General features: G+C 42.8%; 1 protein-coding gene across 3 annotated transcripts in view; it reads left to right on the top strand.

Annotated features, from left to right (window-relative positions):
• Positions 1 to 327: 327 nt before the first annotated feature.
• The window catches only part of Micu1 (mitochondrial calcium uptake 1), a 135,175-nt gene continuing 112,879 nt past the window's right edge, over positions 328 to 22,623 (top strand). Inside the window, exon 1 of one of the 3 annotated variants that reach the window (XM_075980194.1) lies at positions 328 to 541. Coding sequence is in view for 1 of the 3 variants with exons in the window: in XM_075980193.1 (XP_075836308.1) it covers positions 1,064 to 1,083 (20 nt within the window). In the remaining 2 variants the exon portion in view is untranslated. The other 2 variants (XM_075980195.1, XM_075980193.1) reach the window with 2 other exon arrangements.

Here is a 22,623-nt window from a genome sequence, read left to right as displayed (position 1 = left end):
GTGGATAGGATTAAGATACATTGGATACATGTATGAAATTGTCAAAGAATAAATAAAAGATGTTTAAAAAAAAACCAGTGTGAGCCTCATGGCTGGTGGGAAGAATCTCATTATCACTTTCTCACTTACCAGAGAGCGGTGTTTAAATAGAAAGAGGCGCAGAAGAGGTGCATTTTGACAGCAGAGAAACAAAATCAGCAAAGGAGTGCTTGAGAAATTCGGCCAACCCGCCAGCGTTCCCGCCTAAACAGCAAGAGGGCGAGGCTGATCTGTGGGCGGGGCTGGAGGACAGGGAGGGCGGAGTCTTTAGGTGTGGGCGTGTCCTAGGGAAGGGTGGGGTGACTTCCCCGCCTCTCCCCATTTTTTCCCTTTGGTTTCCTCCCGGTCGCGTTTCGCCGAGATCCCGACAGGCCCAGCGGCTAAGGGAGTCACGTGAGAGTGGGCGGTGGACGCGCAGCGGGGCTGGCGGCTGCTCCGTCTCTATGGTCGTCAGAGGTGGGCGGCTTTCCCAGAGTGGCTGCTAAAGCTGGAGCTCGGACGGGTGAGTGTGAGGACTCTGATCGCTACGCGGAGACAGCCGTTTAGGGGAGGGGAAGCGGGTACGTTTTTAAGGACGAGCCTTTGGTCTGGCTCTGAGACCCGGCCACTTTTCAGGTCCGCCTGGACAGCTGTCATGATGATGCTGTCGGTGATAGGCTGAGGGGACTGCTAGGTCCTCCGCTCCCTTCACCCCAACCCTTATTCCTGTCCGGGGAGAACTTGTGGTGAGACTTCCAGTCTCAGAGTGCATCCTCTCCACCCGCCGCCGGGACACAGAGGTAGTTCTGACTGATTCTCCTGGAATTCGTGGATGTGGTCGGAAGTGGATGCAGGAGTTTACGGCTGCGATTGAAAAATTCATTTATCGTGGGCTAGAAAAAAAGGGGGAAATCATTGGCTCCTTAGAGGAGCAAAACTGAAGACTACTTGGACTGTTCTCTTTTTATCCTCACTGGCGACTTTGCGTTCTTTCTCATTCTCCCTCTTTCTTCGTCTGTGCCCGGTCCCATTCGCGGTTACCTGGATGTTTCGAGAACAAGCGAGGTATTATTGGTTATACGTGAATGTTGGAAGAAGAGTTTATGACTGACTGTGTTTTATAATAAGTTGTCACTTTTATAAATCTTAGGGTTTTACCTTTTTGTTTTCTTTCTTTCCTTCTTTCTTTTTTTATTGACCCTTTCAAGTACTTGAAGTGAGTGCAAATATTTCTACATGTAAGTAGAGTAAACATTTCATAAAACTAAAAATAAATCGTTTTCTTCCTGCAATGCTTCGAAAAGACACACACACAGCCCGTTTGTTTTTAAATAGATATTTCGATTCCACTTTTGGGGTGACTTCTTTGATTGACCTCTGTTTATGTTAAAGCAGCCACTAGGGTCAGATGTGGAGGAGTTTGTGCATGAGATAAGTTCAGAGTTGACAGCTGTTGGGAAATTTAGGTTTCAACGATTGTCACCATCTTGAGACAAAAAAAATAGTTGGCCAGCCAGTGTAACCATCCTGATTGTTTTCTGGTGTAGACAACGGGATTCTTGTGTTGATGATTTGCGTATCCTAAAGAGTTTAGAATGCCACTTATCCAGGGAAGGTGTTCAGGCCTCCAGCTACTTTGGTCTGGTGTACTTTTGTTTTTCTTCTGTTTTCTGACACAGGTTTGGGGTTTTTTTTGTTTGTTGGTTGGTTGGTTTTTGTTTGGTTTGTTTTTTGCCTGTCAGTATGGCCTCAAAGTCTGTATCTTTCTGCCTCAGCCTATTGAATGGTGGGTGGGATTACAGGCGTGCCCCACCTTGCAGGCCCTATTAGGTTCAGTCCCCACTGCTCATAAATCTCTTGATTAGCTGTTTCACTTGTAGACATCACCCTGGCTACCTACATGGCAAGAAAGTGTCATCAACACCTAAGTGTCCTTAGAGAGGGCCATAAAATTCCAAATAATATTAGCATACAGTGAAGATTTGGGAATATGGCACGTGCCTGGGGAGAGTGATAGACATTAATAAAGGCAGTAAAAGCAAGAGAATCCCTGCTTTTGTTGTTGTTTTCCTATCGGCTTATGGAGTCGTTACAACATTGAGTAAACTTACTTATTTGTTGAGACAGTGTTTCGCTGTGTTGTCCAAGCTGGCCTTGCACTCGTGGGCACAAACTATCCTGTCTTGTCCTCCTTGACAGTTGAAGTATCAGGCATACACTACTGTATTCAGCCTTGCTCGTTGCCCTTTATAGGTTTTTATACTCGCAAAAAGTCACCCCAAGACTTGCTTTCTTTTACTTAAACTTAATAATGTATAATTCCTCCCATAATTGAATAGCACATGAAATAATTATAGCCTATATTTAACTGAACTTAACTTTTGGCCTTTTACCATTTATTAGACTAAAGTAACTAATGTAACTCCACTCTCCATCCCCACAGTAGCCCTAATACTTAGTGGCAATCTTCTGCCTCTTCCTCCTGAGTACTGGGATTACAGGCATGTGCCATTAGGCTGGCCAATAAAGCCTTTTTTCAAATGTAATTTTTTTTCCTTTGAAACTTTGAAGTTAGGTTTAGTCCTTGAACAGTTTTTACAATGTTGAAAATACATGTGAACTTATTATCCATTTCCCCTCAAAGAGTTATCTAGTATTCCTCCTTATATATAAAACTCCCTTTTTAAAGGTTTATGGCAGCATGTCTCCTAAGTCAGAATAAAAAGTTTCCTTTAGTATCAAAAAAGAAGCTGTTCTTTTCAGATAGGTCCTCTGTCTACTTTACTTTAGTAAATCATGAGGGGGGGGAAAAGCTAATGCTTCAAAAACATGAAATGTTTCTTTCTGGGCATGTTTGAGAAGCTGGAACATTATCTTTAAATGTTTCTTACTATAAAAACAACATGTTTTATTAAATAATGGAAAAATTACAAAAAATATAGCACTGGGCTGAGTGTGGTGTTGTTGCATGCCTTTAATCTGAGCACTGCAGAGGCAGAGGCAGACAGATCTCTTTTGAGCTTGTCACCAGGCCAACCTGGGCTACATAATAACACTGTGTCTCGAGAAGAAAAGAAAAAAGTTCACACACAAAGTCATAGTTATAATTGACCTATTCCCCTGCCAGTAGGGACTCATTTTTTGCTGGGGGATGTAATTGGGAATACTAATAGAAAAATAATTGAAACCTGGCCTCATACTCATAAAAACTTAGCAATAGGTTCACACCCTGCACGCTCCTGTAGAAACCCCCAGAAGAGATCCTCTTGTCCTTTGCACAGTCTAGCACATGTCTGTGTCAGCATCTCATTGGCCAGCAAAGCCAGCTTGTCCCAGAGGCTCTGAGTGATAGAATGCTTTTGTGGCCAGGCTTGTATTTCTTTCTTACCGTGGACTAGGGCAATGGAAAACATGTTCTCAAACACAAACTAATGGTGGGGAATATTTAGTTTCTAAAGGAAAGGGGATTGGGACTACATTCTTCTGAAGGAAGGATGGTTGTAGGAAGGTGAGAGCCATAGATATTTTATTTTAACAGGCCTTGTTTTCCTTTGCCATCTAAATTACTTGGGTTTGTAGTTTTTGCATTGATTTTTGCTTTTAAAAATATTAACTTTCAAAATTTGAAATTTGAGCCCCTCTTTTGCATATATGTGTTTTGTTGTTACTCGTATGGTTTCTTTGTCCTGGAGTATTTGTTTGTTTGGGGTTTTTATTTATTTTTATTTTAGGTGTATGGGTATTTTACCTACATGTATATCTGTGCACCATGTATGTGCTTGGTGTCTACAGAGTCCAGAAGAGGGCATCAGATCCCCTGGAACTGGAGTTACAAGTAGTTGTGAGCCACCATGTGGTGCTGAGTACTGAACCCAGGTCCTTTACAAAAGCAACAAGTGCCTTAACTAATGAGTCATATTTCTAGCCCCCAAGTATTTAGGTATACCCTATAATATATTGTAAAACTTGCCAATTTGTCAACAGCTCTTTTATCTAGGCATATACTCTATTACTGAGCTACAATTTATATGTTAAACTCAATAATTATTGGTCCTTTTTGTATTGTAGGTGAACTTGACTGAGTAACTGCAGCTTATAAATAGGGAATCAAAAGATTTTTAAACTGCTTGAAAATCGGTGATCAATAAGATTAAATTCTAGGTTCTCTTCATTATTCTTCAAAGTCTGAGCATTGCATGAAAAATAAACACTATAATTCACTATTGCTGTCAACTGGATATTAACTTTAAAACTAGTTAACATTAATGTCTTGTTTTTTATGCTTTGTCATAATGATCCATTATATCTTCAGAGTGGCTATAATTAAAACAATTTGCTGTTTGCTGTCTTGTTTTCAATTGAAAGAGATGCCAGCAGCTCAGTTCACTGGACGCTGGCTGCTGAACTAGCTGCTGACTCTGGTGGCAGAGGTTCGGATGAGGTCTCTCCTAATGCCCAACCCCATCACTCCTTAATGGTGAGCTGGATAATCCCTCTGAACCTGAGTTTGTCCTATTGCATGTGGCAGTGCTCATGCCTTTCTCTTGTATGGACAGTGTTAATTAGTACACAGCACATGCCTGGGATGTATAACATTCTGATCACATGTAACTGTTAATAATAGCAGAAATAATGTCTAAGTGATTTTGTTTTTTTAATTTTAGAATTTTTGCCTCAAGGAGAGTGTGTGTATGTGATATATATATGTATATATATATATGCATGCTTAAGCAGTGGGTTAGGTTGCCCTTCAGATTGTCTTGATTTTAAAGTGCTTGGATTTCATGTTACATACATGTCAGTAAACTGGAAGGCTTGGAGCTATGACTTGATGAGATAGCTCACTAGGTACAGGTGCTTCCTGTGCAAGACGTGATGATGGCATGAGTTCATCCCATGCTGGAGGAAGATAACCAAATCCTGAAAGTACGCACGCATGTGCAGGCACACACACACCACACTCACACACACACACACTCAAACTCACATACACTTCCTCTCCTCCCCCACATACATACACACACATACTCTCTCTTTCACACACACACACACACACACACACACACACAGAAACAAAACCTTAAAAAAATAGCGCAGCACCTTCTGGATGCAGGAAACTCACTGTTGCTCATTACTTAAGTTACTCTCTGATGCCTTCAGTAACGTTGGAGAACCAACCCTGTTAGCTACTGAGGGAGAAGTAGGAGAAGAGATGTTAAGCACCTAGTGCCCAGTCCCCTGGCAGTCGTGCTCATTAAATGCTGGCATCAAGCTCTTGGAGCTGCCAGTTGACCTGGTAGGAAAAAGCACTGTAGAAAGTGGGACATTTGCAGTCTTAACCGAGAACCAGGTTGTGCTGACTAAAGTGCTATGGAGTCTGGGGGCGTCTGCTGGAAATGGGACTTCTGAAAGATGACCGGGTCTGGATGGCTGTGGGGAAAGGCTCTTTTTGCTAACTAGACACAGTGTCTCTGGAGCCAAAATAAGCACGCAGATGTTCTTAAAACTGGAGATATTCGTGCCCAGGATGGAACAGAATTCTGCTTGGGCAAGAAGTATACTCATGTGCATAAAGTAGGAAAGTACATAGCGACTCCTGGTGGAAAGGGATCAAAACCTGAGTGATCTGGAGAGAGGTAACGGGGCGCATGGAAGCAGTACCATGGTTCACATATTAGAATAGTAAGGAAGTTTTACTAGTTAGCATTTGTGATAATTGTCTTATAAATATAAAGGACAATATTATAAAGATATTTGGGGTCGCGTGTTGACTGTATCTTCCCCTGAAAAGTTTAGAATAAAATAACAACTGGACATGTAATTCCAGCAATGAAAGTGGAGGCAGGAAGCTCAGAAGTTAATCTTATCCATAGTAAAGATGAGGTGAGGGCTAGCATGTCTCAAAAACAAAACAACAAAAGCGTTGTTGACAGAGAAATAGACGAGGTGAATTGCAGACATGCCAGTCTAGGTGACATGTAGACGGTGTTCAGGTGTTCACAACGGCACCCCTTGACCTTCTGCTCAGCCACCTCGTCAACACTGTTGCTTTACAGTTCATCTTACGGGCTCTGCGGAGTGTGCAGTCTTCATGTGACCCCAGCACTTGAAGCTTTCAGACGGCAGTGCTTTGCGTGGCTCCCCTCACTCTTTTAGCCTATAGTCGCACTCTTACCTTGATAATTTCTTTCTTGGCACCGTGTTTTCTTTAGGCTCAGATTAAAGTTTGGTGGAAAACTCCTCAGAATTGTGTATTCTCTATTAAGATGAAGTGTTATTTATTTATTTATTGGTTATAAAATTAATCATAGCATCTTGAATGTTATTGTGGGAAATCTCAGATTCTGCTGTAAGGAATTAGCTGACTATTCTGACCTTATGGATCTAGATTTCAGTTTATTCGGTTAAGTCTGTATTAGTTTCTTTTCCGTATATATTAATGTGTGTTTAGAATGTGTATATTACTCTGCTTTTTGTTTACTCTCGAGGCCAGGTCTCACTGTGTATTCCTGGCAGTACATACCTTAGTAGTGATCCCCCTGCCTCTGCTCCTGTTCCTCTGCCTGGGACTACAGATGTGCACCTCCACACCTACTTGCTCAGTGGTAAGCATGTTCGCATTTATTTCTGTAGCATAGGGTAGGAAGACAGTCGGGCAAGGAGCTACCAGATCTGGCTTTGTTTCCCACATGGCTGCTTGCTAGCTTTCTGTTCTTGAAGTTGGTGAGGTCTCCTCTCTGGCTTATTGCCTTTCACACTGAAATCTTGAAAATTTCTGCAATCACTTGCATCTCAAGTATATCTCCCCTATGTTAATCAATTTTGAGAGTATTTAGGCCCACTGTATACTAAATCATCTTGTCAAAATTGTTTGGGTTTCTTTTCTTTAAGATTTATTTATTTTTATTTTATGTCTATGAGTGTTTGTCTACATGTATGTCTGTCCAGCATGTGCACACAGTGCCCACGGGGACCAGAAGAGGGTATTGGACTTTGGAAACTGGAGTTATAGATGGTTGTTTGCCGCCATGTTGCTGCTGATAACCAATCTTGGGTCCTCTGCAAGTGCAGTACCTGCTCTTAACTCCTGAGCCATCTCTTCATCCTCCCTTTTTTAATTTTAACTGAAAATATATTTATTATAAACAGTTCTTTGGTAAAATTCTCTCTAGTTGTTTCTTTCTTTTTTATTTACAATAAATATAAATGGTGTTAAATTTACACATTGACCGCACCCTGCTCTCACCCCTCTCATCATTAGATATGAGGGCTAATCCAGAGCCTTGAACATTCTAGGCAACGTCTCTGCCACTGAACTACACCCCTTTGCATAGTCACCATTTTGTATTACCACTGTCCCATCCTTTTTCATCATCCCAACGCAAACTCTGAACTGTGAAATAATAACTTCCTGTTCCCTTTCTTCTAATCCTTGACAACAGCTGTTGTACCTACTGACTCATGAACCTGGTTAATTTTAGGCACCTCATGTAAGTGATGTCACGTAGCTTCATCCTTTTGTATCTGGCTATTTTACTTGGTATAATCTGCCAAGGCTCATCCCTGTGGTGGCATAGTCCACAACTGTCTTCCCTTTGAACAGTGGAACAGTATTCCATTGCAGGTACGGCTCCCATTCTGTTCACACATCTTCCATCAAGAGATTCTTGGGTTGTTTAAACTTTGGTTATTGCAAAAGTATTTATTTGAATCCTTCCTCTTAGTTCTTTTATGTGTGTACCTAGGAGTGGAATTGGAGATTAGAAGGTAATGCAAGGGGCTGGAGGGATGGCTTAGTGGTTAAGAGTACCAGTGCTCTTCCAAAGAACCCTGGTTCAATTCCCAGCACCCACACAGTAATTAACAACTGCCTGTGTCTCCAGTTCCAGGGTATCGGGACTCTGTAGGCACTGCATGCTCGTGCTGCGCAGACATGCATGCAGGCAAAACACCCCATCTACATAAAATAAAATAAATAAGCAAAAGTTTAAAGGATCTATAGATATAGTGTACCGTTCACATGCAGTTTCTTAGAGATGGAAGTGATTCCACGGGTTTAAAGTGGAATTTACATCAGAAGAAAATGAACAACAAAAATGTGATTTCCTGGATTCAGCTGGATAAAGGAAAAATAAAGCTACAGCAAGAACTGTTACCCTCTTCTGTGTCTCACAGGGCTCAGCTCACATCAGATACGCAATGTGGGTTTCCTCCCCCATACTGACCAGTTCCAACACCGGCTAGGTGTCTCATGATTTAGTTCAAGTCTGACACTAACTGGAGTAGATGCAGACAGTCCCAAAGGTTAAGGCTTTATTTATCCCACTAGACTGGTCCTGCCCTTCACTCCCATCACAAGCAGGAAGCTCCCATGTTCTCTTCTCTACAACTTTTGTGTGATGTGACTGTCCCATACCTCTTCCTTGGATTTGGTCGTTTGCTGTAGGAACTGCCAGAGTTCTGGAGAAAGTTCTCCTTACTATTTTATTTTACTCTGTGTGTGTGTTCACGTGTGTACACACACACATGCATACTCACACATGTGTACACACATGAACACACACATTGTGGAGATAAGAAGACAACTTGCAAAAGTTGGTTCTCTCCTTCTACTATGTGGGTGCCAGGGATTGAACTCGGGTCCTTAGGCTTGGTGGCAAAGTACCTCTACACCCACTGAGCCATCTCCCTGGCCCTTACTCTTGGGAACAGGCAAGGTGGAGAAGCTGCTTGAGGTGCTGTGCGCCCATGCTGTCTCACTGTTTGTCATTCTCTGAGGACCTCTCGGGTGTTCAGCAGCCCGATGCTCTTCAGTCTGGCTTTGGGGGTTTCTTAGAGGCTTGGCTGATGAAATAACTGGCAGTGATCCTCAGTGCATTTCCCTCCCTGGGGATAGGAAGTAGGGCTGAAAGCCTTCTGGCATCCAGCTCCCATCCTGAAGCTGTGCAGGAGCATCCCTGATCCCATAGCAGTCGTCTTCTGTGTTTATATATTTATTATAGAAAGAAACACTCTGAGGACCCAGTGGCTTTAGGGAGCCATGAGCCAGGAGTCAGAAAGGAGACCAAAAAGTCATTGTTTGTAGCAAAGATAGATAATAGATGTTTTTTAAAAACCCATTCTTACTTTGCATTCTAGTTAAATTATTTGCATTAAAAGATATTTATTTATGTTTATATATTTATGTAATATTTCATTGAAAATTACTTTGCATAAAATGCAGACCTTTAATTATCACCATCAGCAGGCTTTTCCTCTTTTTATTTTGTTTGTTTGCTTCCATGCTTGAGACAGAGCCTTGATATGTAACCCAGATTGGGGCCGGAATTCCCTATGTAGCTGAGGCTAATCTCATACTCTCCAGCCTCTTGCCCTAGCCTTCTGAGCCCTAGATTGCAGGTGTGTATACCATGCCTGGCTAGCAGCACTGTCTTAGGTTGCTTTCCAAACAAACATTTATTTATAATTTGCTTCATGTTAACACATTGTGCTCAGGTGTGTGTGTGTGTGTGTGTGTGTGTGTGTGTGTATGTGTGTGCATGTGTGTATGTACCTATGGGTAGTGCGTGTGCAATTGTGGAGACCAGAGGTCGGTATCAGTATCCCGCTGGATCACTCTTTGCGTTGTTCCCGTGAGAGAGGGCATACCGATGAACCTGGAGCTAGGCTGGCAGTCAGCAAGCCTTTGCTCTACTCCTGTCTTTGTTTCTACTCTGCATCTTTGTGTTTGCGGGGAGGTGGTATAGAAATACACATTAGTACAGCCCAGCTTAGTATGTGAGTCATGAGGATTTGAACTCCAGTCTTCACGCTTGTTTAGGAAGCACTCTTACCGCTGCGCCATCTCCATAGCCCTCAGCCTGGACATTTGTGGTAATTTATTACCCATATTTTCCTTTGTAAGCACATAGTTGCCATCAGTAATGAAACATAGTCCTGACTTACTGAAAAATTGTTGTCCATTAAGAGGTCAAGATGGTTAAGTCTTTTATCTAGAACTAATTAATTATGTAGAGTAAGATATTTATGGGCCTCTGCTTATCAAAGCAAAATAGGAGGAAACAAAGCCCACAGCAGCAGCTCATACTTTTCTGTGTGTTCAGTTTTTCATTGTCTTATTTGAGTTTAATTAAGTCCCAAAGTTTAGAGCATCACTTTAAGAAGTGCCTGGTCAAGAGTGTAGTGTGGCCGGGAGTGCGGCGTGGCTGGAGCTGTGGGCCAGGGCCATAAGAGGCAGAAGTGGTACGTCTGAGCACAAGATTTTAAGACCAGCTTTGGTAACACAGCAAGACCCACCCCACCCCACCCCCGCCACAAAAAATTACCTGGGGAAAGTAGAGGTTGGGGTTAAAGGATAGTGGGGGGGGGGGGGTGGAGGAGTGGGTAGGAATCTATCAGGTGAAATCCCAAGCTTATTTGTCAACCTGGCAGGCTTGGGTTTAGAAAGAGACCATAAATATAGGCAAGCTGTTGTAAGGGAGTATGTCTAACGATGTTTACTTCTGAGAATACTCAGGAAGGCCACTGGAATGGTTCTTTCTATAGGAAAGGACTTCATTTGGCAGACATATGTGCCTGACATGCACGGCTGTCTATAAACACATTACCCTTACAGATTGGCCTGCACTACAAATATGTCTTTGCTGCTGAATGTGACCGTGAGCGACACGCCATCGACTCACATTTATTCTTACGCGGAATTGTTACTGTATTTCCTGCATGTGTACCCCTCTTGTGTCGTTTCTCTCCCAGAGACAGAGCCTGAGCCTTTAATCTCGGGGAAAGCTCACACGGTGCTCTAATTGTGTGCGGTGGGGCGTGCAGGGCATCATCGCTGATCGGCGTTCTGTATGTTCCCTTTACTAAACATTTTCTCTTCTAGTCACCCACCCCGTGCTGTTGACGTGTTAAAGCTTTATTCTCAAAACGCATTGTATCCTACAATGAACGCATTTGCTGATAAATCACAAATGAAGATATGTGATTTACGTGAGCCATTTAATTGTCTTATCATGATCAGCTTTACCTAATAACTTTTCTGAGATTAAAATTCATTAAAAGTGCATACGAGTATATGTGTATGTTTTGAAACTATTATTTTGTAACCCTCAAACTCAACAGCTCCACCTGCCTCTGTCTCTGCCTCTCTAACACTGGAATTAAAGGCATGCGCCACCATGCCTGGCTAAAGCATTTTTGTCTTGTATGTATCAAGTGCAGTCATTTGTGTACATGACTGTCTACCTTCCATCAAACTTAAGAAGAAGCAGACAGGCGTATCTCTGTCCTCAAGCTTTCACTGCCTTTCAGTGGCTCCTGTGCACATGAAGTTGTGTATGTCTCTCTCAACCTGGCTCAGTGGGTAAAGCACTTGCTAACCAAGCCCAATGTCCTCAGTTCAATCCTTGGAAGCCATGTAAAGGTGGAAGGAAAAACCTGAGTACACAAAGCTGTCCTCTGACCCCACACACGCACATACACATCATACACACAATTAACAGTTAAAATTTTTTCAAATTTAATACATTCATGTGCTATTTGTTGTAGAGGCTTTAACCGTGAACTTAGAATGAAAGAGAGGTAGTTTGCTTCACATACACAGACATCATACAGCAATCCTTTAGCCAGGCCTGGTGGGTTTTGCCTGTAGTCCAGCTACTTGGGAGACAGGAACAGAAAGATATTTTGAGTTCAGAGGATCAAGGGTAGGCGGGGTAAAACTTTCTAATTGTTCTCTTTTAGGAAAAGGATCTCATCCTGTAGTCTGGGCTGTCCTCAGACCCATCTTCTGCCTCGCCATAAATGCTTTCATTGTAAAAATATACCTCGTGTGCAACCATCATCCAGGTTTGAACTCAAAAAACCCATATATCCCTTTGAGGCCGGAAAGAGGGTTAAGAACACTTGCTGCTCTTCCAGAGTACTCGGGTTGGGTTCCCAATACCCACATGTTGGCTCACAACTGTCTGTAACTCAGTTCCGGGGGACCCAGAGCTCTCTTCTGGCCTCCAGGGGCATCAGACACACACATGGTGCACACATGTGCACGCAGGCAAACATACATACATATACATTAAAAACAAATCTTTAAAATTTTTTAAAAGACTATAGAAGTATAATTCCTTGTTGAGATTGTCTCTACCTTTGTATACACGTAGGTATTGACAACGGCAGCCAGGTAATCCCCTCAATAATCAAGAACAGAACAGCTCCCTTACCTCTGGAGAGTCCCTTGTGACACTTTGAGGTCATCTTGTTCCCTCGCACTCTGACCCTTGACACTCATTGATCTGTTTGTTGTTACCTTTTCTAGAATGTAATATCAGTGAGATCATACAGTATACAGTGTGGCTTTTAAAAGCCTTCAAAGTTATTATACAGCAAAATGGACTTTTTTCTCTTGTACAATTCTACGAAATTTGATACATGATTTTTAATAGTACAGATTCATTTTACCACTGCCACGGAGCAGAAAAGACTTCACAAGCAGCTCTCTCCTGTTGTCTTTGTCTAGTCAGAGCTTCTCATCCCTGGCATCCGTTGGTGTGCTCTCTGTCTCCCTAGTTCCCTTTGCGTCCACATGGCTGTTCAGCACGCACCGTTTGAGGCTGGCTGCTTTCATTCAGTGTAATACTTTTGAAATTTACCTCAGTTGTTGCATGTGTCAAAAGCATTCTTTTTTGCAAGTTTTTAAATTGTTGTTGATTTCTATGTATGGTTGTTTTTACCTGCATGCACGTAAACACATTCACATACAGAATGGCATCCCACATCATATGTCTGGGTAAACACATTCACATACAGAAGGGCATCCAACATATGTCTGGGTAAACACATTCATATACAGAATGGCATCCCACATCATATGTCTGGGTAAACACATTCACATACAGAAGGGCATCCCACATCATATGTCTGGGCACATTCACATACAGAATGGCATCCCACATCATATGTCTGGATAAACACATTCACATACAGAATGGCATCCCACATCATATGTCTGGGTAAACACATTCACATACAGAAGGGCATCCCACATCATATGTCTGGGTAAACACATTCACATACAGAATGGCATCCCACATCATATGTCTGGGTAAACACATTCACATACAGAAGGGCATCCCACATCATATGTCTGGGCACATTCACATACAGAAGGGCATCCCACATCATATGTCTGGATAAACACATTCACATACAGAAGGGCATCCCACATCATATGTCTGGGCACATTCACATACAGAAGGGCATCCCACATCATATGTCTGGATAAACACATTCACATACAGAAGGGCATCCCACATCATATGTCTGGATAAACACATTCACATACAGAAGGGCATCCCACATCATATGTCTGGGTAAACACATTCACATACAGAAGGGCATCCCACATCATATGTCTGGGCACATTCACATACAGAAGGGCATCCCACATCATATGTCTGGGTAAACACATTCACATACAGAAGGGCATCCCACATCATATGTCTGGGTAAACACATTCACATACAGAAGGGCATCCCACATCATATGTCTGGGTAAACACATTCACATACAGAAGGGCATCCCACATCATATGTCTGGATAAACACATTCACATACAGAAGGGCATCCCACATCATATGTCTGGGTAAACACATTCACATACAGAAGGGCATCCCACATCATATGTCTGGGCACATTCACATACAGAAGGGAATCCCACATCATATGTCTGGGCACATTCACATACAGAAGGGCATCCCACATCATATGTCTGGGCACTAAATGCTTGCCCAGTGCCCATGGAGTCTGGAAGAAGACATTGGATGCCCTGGAACTGGAGTTGCAGATGGTTGTGAGCTGTCAAGTGGGTGCTGGAATCGAACTCAGGGCCTCCGGAAGAGCAATACGAGCACTTAACTAGAGCCATCTCTCCAGCCCTGACAAGTCTGTTCTCAATTGTAGTTGTGCTCGATTCTGTAGCTGTACCACAGTTTATCCATGCAGCTGTCGAAAGACATTTGAAGTTTCAGTTTGGGGCAACTTACAAAGAGAGCTTCTGTAGACATTCATGCATGGCTGCTGCTTCTTAACATAGGGTTTTATTTCTCAAGAGTAGATGTCTTCATCTGGTTTGCTGGATCTCACGGGAAGGGCCCATTTAACTTGAGGAAACATCACATGTCTTCCAGAGTGGCCGTACCAGTTGGCATCCCAGAGGAATGAATGAACAGGAGCTGTCTTGGCTTTGCATCCTCTCTGTATTCTTAGTTGCTTTTTTCTCTTAGGTATTCAAATCGGTGTACTAAGGTGTCTCGTTGTGTTTTTAACATTTCACTAGTGATCAATGCTTCTGGACACTTTGTTATGTGTATGTATGAATGGAGCTGCTGTCAACGTCCCTTTCTAAGCTTTCCTGCGAACATGTTTTTCTAGGATAAGTAACCTAAAATTTAGGTTAAACTTTCATAAATGGGGAAAATCAATTTAGGTAGAGGTAGAGCACAGAACCTTTAGGAACTCTAAATACCAGGAGAGTTTACACCTATGGGCTCTTCTCAGTGACCTCAGCCCAGGTCCTCACCAGCAAGATTGGGGTATCACTGCACACTGCGTAAGCATGCAGAACATCATGTTGTACGCCATAACGGAAAATGACCAAAGGAAAAGCTGGAGGCCGAGAAACGCTGTTCTTATTGAAAGCTGAGGCTGCAACAGGTCAACAGCTCAGCCCCACCCTCCCAGCACTAGACTAGTGCACACGAAACCACAAGCATTCTATGTGGAAAAGGATGGGGTTCAGCACATAGCTCTTCAAAATAGGACTGTAGGAGCCAGAATATGTCATGTCCAATGTGCCCTTTAGGCTCAAGGACTATTTCAAGCTGATTATTTTGAGAAATTACAGGTACAAAAGAAGGTCTGAAATGGAATTTTGTAAGACATTATATTTACAAAGGAACTCCATTTAGTAGGTGTGCCCTTTGAAGGGAGGCCTGAGTAAATCACTGGAGATTTACCAGAGGAGAAAGCACCCACTTAAATCTACATTCATGTTACTCTCAATGCTTTGTCTGGAGGTGGGATTTGGACTCAAACTATTGTAGGTTTTTGTACAAGTATATATTGCATGTTTAACATATTCGGTTAACATTGTTCTGTCTTTCCCCCTTCCTCCCTCTCCTTGTTGTCTCCCGTATCCTACCAGGCATGCTCAGCTTGTGGGTAACTGTGAATGCAGGCTAACACAAAACCATAAATTTAAAACATGATAGGATTTTTTTTGTATGACTTGCTTTTGTAATTTTCACTGGTTTTGAGCATAAACTTTTTGTGGATGTCATTTTGCAATATCAAAGGGGGTCTGTTGGAGCCAGTTATAATAGCACACGCCTTCAATACCAGGACAAGCACTCATGAGACTGACAGGCAGATCTCTGTGGGTTTGAGGTCAGCCTGGTCTATCTTCATAGTGAGTTCCAGGCAGGGCTATATAATCAGGCCCTGTCTCAAAAGGGGCTGTGGGGGGTGCTTTTGCTTTTATATCATACGTACATATATAATTTTTGCATCTGTGTAAGATGTAAGACTTAGAAATTACAAAAAACATGCAATATTTGTCTTTCTGAGACTGGCCTAATTCACTTAATAATGGATACACCTCCAGTTGTATCCATTGTCCTGCAAACAACTTATCTTTGTTCTCATATATGGCTGAGAAAACGCCATTGTATTTGTCGACCACCGTTCCTTCATCCGTTCTTCTACAGCTGGGCACCTAGGTTCCAAGCATAGGGTCTGTTTACGCTGCACGTGTCTTGACTGCTAGGCTGTACCTTTAGCTCTGGTCCTCTCCCTAAAGGGCGGCGTGGTTCCAGAGATGAATGGGATTTTTGTCTGCAATCTGAAACAAACGTTTGAGATCTGTAATGGGAACCTGCTCATCCCTGAATTATCTCCTGTGTGTATGTACTTTTATGTTTTCCTCTGTCGCAGCCAATAACTCATGAAGGGTGGAGGTGATAAAGATAAGGATTACAACAATCCGGACATGTTACTAGAGTTCCCAGCCTGGCTTTGATCTACACACTCACCCACATTAAAAGAAAACAACATAGCGTGTACATGCATGGAAACGTGAATTTACTTACAGTTCTGATCAAAACTAGAGAGAAATTCTCAATCTGTCTTCTTGCCCACAGCAGAATTACAACTTATAGAAAAGATAAAGCAAAAGCCAGGATATAGACATGGGGAGATTTAACTGTGTGCCCCAGTTTCCAGAACTGGGTAGTTCTTCTCCTGGGAGATGAGCCAGGGCTCTTGGGATGGGCCAGTTTCTTTCTCAGCATGATATTTCCTGCAAGTATCATACCTGGGGCCCTTGATGCAGTCAGACATGATGAAAATCTGTTTCTGTTGTTCTTTTATTCCCAAATTTCCCAGTTTTCCTCTTCCATCTGAAGAACTTTTAGTAGTTTGTGTGTTTTGTTTTGCTTTTAAAGCATGTCCATGATCAGATGATTCTAAAATAGCATGCTTTGACATTATAGGTATTACAATTGTCAGTTGAATAATAGCAAAAATGTTCATTTTATTTGTGTGTGTGTGTGCACCTTATCAAGCAGCTGACCTAATTAGAGTCAGGCTGCAAATTTTGTTTTACCTTTTAATACTTGTCAGCCTAATATTTGACATGGGGATACATTTTATGAATTTACATGTTTTTTAGAAAGAGGGTCCAAAGCATTTTCTGATGGAGTCTCCATGATAATTTAAGAAGAAAGAAACTAAAGATAGCTCACTCTTGCTCTGGGCTTGAATGACCAGATGTTTGATTTTTAGAGATGTATAAATTAAGTTGATAAAATCAGTATTTCTGTTTTAGACTAAATTGGAGATGCCTGTCGAGTAGGAACTTAAATCTAGCTGTGTTCTTATGGAAAGCGTAGGCTAGACATGACCTTTTGAGAAGAATTTACATATAAATGCCATTTAAAGCTGTGGGATTTGAGGAGGGTAGATGATAGATTTGTCTAGGATGAGAGGGTGGAAAAGGAAAGTTGTTCCTAGGACAGTCTTGGAGAGTTTTAATAAGTAGGTGTCTTAGTTAGCATCTCTATTGCTGCGATGAAATGCTATGACCGTAAAGCAAGTTGGGGAGGAAAGGGTTTATTTGGCTCACACATCCATGTCACTGTTCATCATTGAAGGAAGTCAGGACAGGAACTCGTACAGAGCAGGAACCTGGAGGCAGGAGCTGATGTAGAGGTCGTGGAGGGGTGCTTGGCTTTACTGGCCTGCTCCTCATGGCTTGCTCAGCCTGCTTTCTTATAGAACCCAGGACCACCAGCCCAGGGGTGACACCATCTACAATGGGGTGGCCCCTCCCATCAGTCACTAAGAAAATTCCTTACAGCTGGATTTTTTTTTTTCGAGACAAGGTTACTCTGTGGAGTTTTGGAGCCTGTCTTGGAACTAACTCTTGTAGACCAGGATTTCTCCCTCGTCTGTAACTCATTCCTTTCCTATTGATTTTTGGTAGCATTTCCTGGAGGCTGCCTTCCTATAACTCAGATGTGCCTTCGAGATGCTCTGCTAGCCTGTACGATGGTGACTCTAGCTCCAGCTCCTCAGAAGCCCGAGGAAGGAGCATTGCCTGAGTCCAGGAGTCCGAGATCAGCCTGAGCAGCGCAGTGAAATGCAATGTCAGCAACGACAGGCATTTTGTCGGGGCTATTTCAGCCCTCTTGGTAGACTTGTGCACCTCAATCTAGAGCTTGCTAGGTGGACGTGGGTGCTTGATGCTAATAAAAGCATGAGCTAGCTATACATGCCACTTAATGTTTTCAGCTGACTACTTTTTAAAAATATAGGGAAGGAAAACTATTATTCCTTTACCTTCTCAGAGTTCTTATATTGTGTTCATTGGAATGAAAAATAGATCAATGAAGGAAAAAATCAAATGGATACTTATTAACATGTATACGTCATATATACAGGGGCCTACCATGGGAAAAATGGGTATATTTCAAAGTGGTAACTTAGACTTTAAGGTTAAATGTGATCCTCTTCTGAAACCAAGGATTCTTCTGCCTGCACCTCCCGTCTTGAGGCAGTAGCGCTGGGGTTGCAAACAATGCATGCCGCTGCATCTGGGTTCTGTCAGGCTTCTGCCCTCTGAGCCATCTCTTGTCACCCTCTTCATTATTCACGGCTGTTTTTCTGAGGCTATGCTTTCTTTCTTTTTTCCTTCCTTCCTTCCTTTTTTTTTTTTGGCCTGATAAGTTATGCCTTCTTATCACAGAGTGTTGCTTTGTTTTGTTAGCATGTGTGCATGTGCGCGCGTGTTTGTGTGTGTGTGTGTGTGTGTGTACGCGCGCACACATAGAGGCTAGAAGAATTATCTAGTGTCCCATCTGTCACTCTCCACCTGATCCATTGAGGCAGTCTCTTCCAGAACCTTCAGCTCTCATTTTCTCAGGCTGAGGCTGGAACCCAGTGAGCCTCAGTGATCTTCCTGTCTTCCCCAACCCCCAGCCAGAGCTGGCGTTACAGACGTGTGACATGTTCTGCTTGTTTCCAGGGTGCTGGGACCTAAACCCCAGTCCTCATGATTGTGCAGCAAGCTCTCAACCACTGAGCCATCTCCCCAGCCCTTCACTGCAGAATCCTGACGTGGAGGAGGAGTTGAGGAACGTGAAAACAGCCCTGCAATGGGTGTTCCTCCTCTTTTTACCTTCTAAAACATAGCCCTTCATTCCATCTTCAAGCTATGCTTTGGTCTTGTAGCTCAGGCTATCCTGGGACTTGCTGTGTGACTGAGAATGCCCTTGCTCTTTTAGATAACCTATTGGAACCTCCTCTTCTATTTATACATAAAATTTTTTCTTTATTTTCTAATCATTGCTACATGATATTGTCTGTGTGGATATATCATAGTTTAATTAGTCCTACGTGGCCATGCTTAAGTTCTTAGTCTTTTATTATAAGCCATGATACAGAGTCTTATGTGCAGAGATTTCACAGCCATTTAAGTGCATCACAGAGATATTATCGGGAGAATTACTGATGTTTGCAGTTTTTATGGATTTTTTTATCAATTGCGCTCCATACATAGACTGTATCTACTTTTTGCTTTGTTTTGTGGCAGGGTTTTCTCTGTGTAGCCCTGGCTGTCCTGGAACTTGCTCTGTGGATCTGCATGTCTCTACTTCCCGAGTGCTGGTATTAAAGGCATGTGCCACCATCACCTGGCTTGTGCCTACTTTTTCTGTAACTGTCTGTAGCTGCACATCTGACTTCTTTGTGTGCACATTTACTGAGGTGCTGAGGGCTAACTCTTTACCACAGAGCTAGCTATACCATCCATCTCTCTCTTTATAGCTTAAGTTTGCATTCTCCTAGTGAATGTGAGGTTAATTTTCTTTTCCCAGTTTCTAGAGACGTCTCTACCCTCCTGGCTGCCTTGTCTCTAGCCCAGCTGTCTGTTGGTTTTCAAGATGATGCTCACTAATGGCTCATGATTATCATTTTTAGTATTGACACATATTGCATCATTGTTTGCCTTTCTGGAATTGGACATTTTATTTGTTTACTTATGAATGTGCATATTTACCAAGGTGCTGAGGACTGAATTTAGAACCTCTTGCATGTTAGGCAAGCACCCTCTCTCAGAGCTATACCTGCACCCACCGATTTCCATTTAGGATGTGGGTCTTGTGCTGCTGAGAGAGTTATTACAAAGCGCTTTCCTACTTAGAGTATTTATTTGGAAGTAAAACGAATCCTAACATCTATTGTAGCTAGCTCTAAATAGGCCTTGTTTTACCCAGGTCCTTCACCTGTAAACCCAGAGGAGAGAGGATTGCGCTAACCGACTTCCTGTGCTCGGACCTTTTAGCGTTTCCCAGAAGCAGAGTGTGCTTGCTAAGCTTCACAGTCCCCACAGCCTGGGTCCTGGAGCATCCCAGTGACACACTGGTGCTGCTTTCCAGCAATCTTGTTCTATCAGTTTCTTGGAGAGACGAGGCTTCATCTGGTTACAAATTTGCTTTGCAGTTGCCTTACTGGACAATTTTTAGTCAGAAATGTTCATTTTACATCAAAGATATTCTCTCAGAAGTGTGACCTCTTTAGTGATAGTGGAGAGTTTGGAGTGAGCTGAGTACTAAGAAAATGCTCCTGCTTTAATTTGGTTTAACTCTCGTCAGTAAATCTGCATGTCCATCTTCATGGCTTGCCTGAATGCCTCTGTTGGCCTGTCAAGCTTTTCAGACCCACGGGGAAACTGATCTCTGTAAGTCTGTTTCCCCACAGAACTCAGCACATGAGTTACGTATCCCTCCATCAGAGAGCTAAGGACTAATTACAGAGGGGTTTTCTTAGTGGGGTTTCACTTCTCGGCATCCATGGAAACCCCACTAGAGATGATATTAACATGCATTGCTTCGTGTAACCAAGTAGTAAGATGAGGCATAGACATAGCATGTGAGCCTAAACAGTGTTTTAAACAAACCTCAAGACCACAAGAGCTTCCAGCTGGCTTTCTGCCTTTGATTCTCGTCAGTTTGTTCCCTGCAGAGTTAGTGAATGCATTGCTGTGTTTGTCAGCCCACAGTGGCCACAAGACGGTTGGATCCCCTGGAGCTGGAATGACAGACAGTTATGAGCTGCCCCATGTGGGTGCTGGAAACCAAACTCCTGTCCTTGAAGAGCAGCGACTGCTTTTAACCACTGATCTGTTTCCCTGGCCCTGAAATATCATTTTTACCATGACCTTTTCCTATTTAAGAACTCAGGGTCTTGTGTGTGTGTGTGTGTGTGTGTGTGTGTGAGATAAAAATTCTCAGTTTGGCCCTCAAAGGTCTTTTCAGACGTGTTCTCCCACTTCGTTCCAGCTTGTGTGTTGATGGTATTCCTTGTTTGCCACATTGAAAATCCCCCAGGGTCCTTTGCTTCTGGTTGTCAGTGATGACCACAGTCCCTCTGCGTTATTTCTGCTCATTTTTGTTGCACCAAAAGCAATGCTATTTCTATCTACACCTAAGTATATTTGGGAAATGTTAATTTAAAAATGAATCAGAAAAAAAGATTTAGAAGTTACTAGCTAGGAAGAAAATACAAGGGACAGTCTCCCATGTTTCATTTTGTTAGCAGGTGTGCAGTAATGGGAGGTGACTTCTGGGTTCCAGAGTGAAGCTTAAGTCACAGAAAGTAACGTCGTCCCACTTTGTCTAGAAGGACAGCGAGATTAGCTCCAGTTTGAGAGTGCACCTGGCCTAGGAACAGTGGCAGGGGCAAGATTATCTCAGTCCCAGGGAAAGTCAGCAACGGACCAGTGAGTGAGTCTAACTGAATACAGTAATGTTAGTAAAATAAAGGTTGTTAATATACATAAATATTAGGAGCAAGGACTTGTATAATTTATGCTATGCAGATGATTTCACGTGAAAATAAAGTAGTTAAGTGGTGCAAGCCCTGTGTCTGGCTATGCGTCTACAAAGAGAGAACATTTGAAAGAAATTCAGAACCGAAAGGGGAAGCAGATGTTTGGGAAATATATTGCCCTAGATACATGCACATTAAGTGCAGGGTGAAGAGGGGAGACTCCACACAGCAGGGGCTCCCCTGAGTCCGGATTAGACCCAAACCACACCAAACACCTGTTTTCACAGAGATCCTAAAGTGGGGAAGAAAAGTTAAAGTGGCTGCTTTCTGACTCAGGCAGGAAACAGCAGCAAATGACCTTGCAGGTGTCATTTTTAGGAAAAGAAAGGGAGACTGTGCTAGAATGACTATGGGATGTGAGATGTGAGGATGTACGTCTGTTGAGAATTGAACAAATACAGATGTAGCTTATAAAAAATGCATACTCAGAATTAATCAGCCAGACTCAATGAAGTATATTCAGGGGCCAGTGGGATGAAGGAAGGCCTGCTCTCCCTCAGAAGTCTTCAGGGTGACACTGGCCACAGCTGTGTCAGGTGACATCTGTACAGAACACATGTGTGTTGCCTTCTGTGTTCCTTACTTAGGGGAACTTGATGGCACCTAGGCCCAGTCTTGTTCCTCTGATGGTGCCCTTCTTACAGAATGTGTGGGCTGCTTGCAGTGTCCCTGCTGCCTGGAAGGTAGGAGACATGCACGACTGTTTTGTGGCTTTCAGTGCAGCTTTCTCAGCCTTTAAAACCTTTGTTTTGGTGATAACTTTGGAAGGGATAACTTTGGTACCATCTTGGTGAAGTCTCAGGTATCTCTGATATAAAACAAAGCATTAAAGCAAGTGTTTCTCAACCTGTGGATCGCAATCCCCTTGAAGGTCAAATGATCATTTCACAGGGTTCCATGTATCAGGTTTACATTACAGTTCATAACAGCGGCAAAATTACAGTTATTTAGTAGCAATGAAAATAATTTTATGGTTGGGGGGGTCACCGCATCATGAGGGACTGTATTAAAGGGCTGCAGCAGTAGGAAGTTTGAGAACCACTGCATTCGATGATTGCTTTTCCTCTAGAGATACTTTATATATGGGATGAGGAGACTCTGGCAGGGAGGAAACTTTCCGAGGGCTGGGAATGGGAAAGAGTCAGTTCAAACTTCAGTTACTTT

Source organism: Microtus pennsylvanicus, chromosome 7, assembly GCF_037038515.1.
Source record: "Microtus pennsylvanicus isolate mMicPen1 chromosome 7, mMicPen1.hap1, whole genome shotgun sequence".
Taxonomy (NCBI): domain Eukaryota; kingdom Metazoa; phylum Chordata; class Mammalia; order Rodentia; family Cricetidae; genus Microtus; species Microtus pennsylvanicus.
Note: the sequence above shows the minus strand (reverse complement) of the source record. Positions and strands in the feature narration are given on the sequence as shown.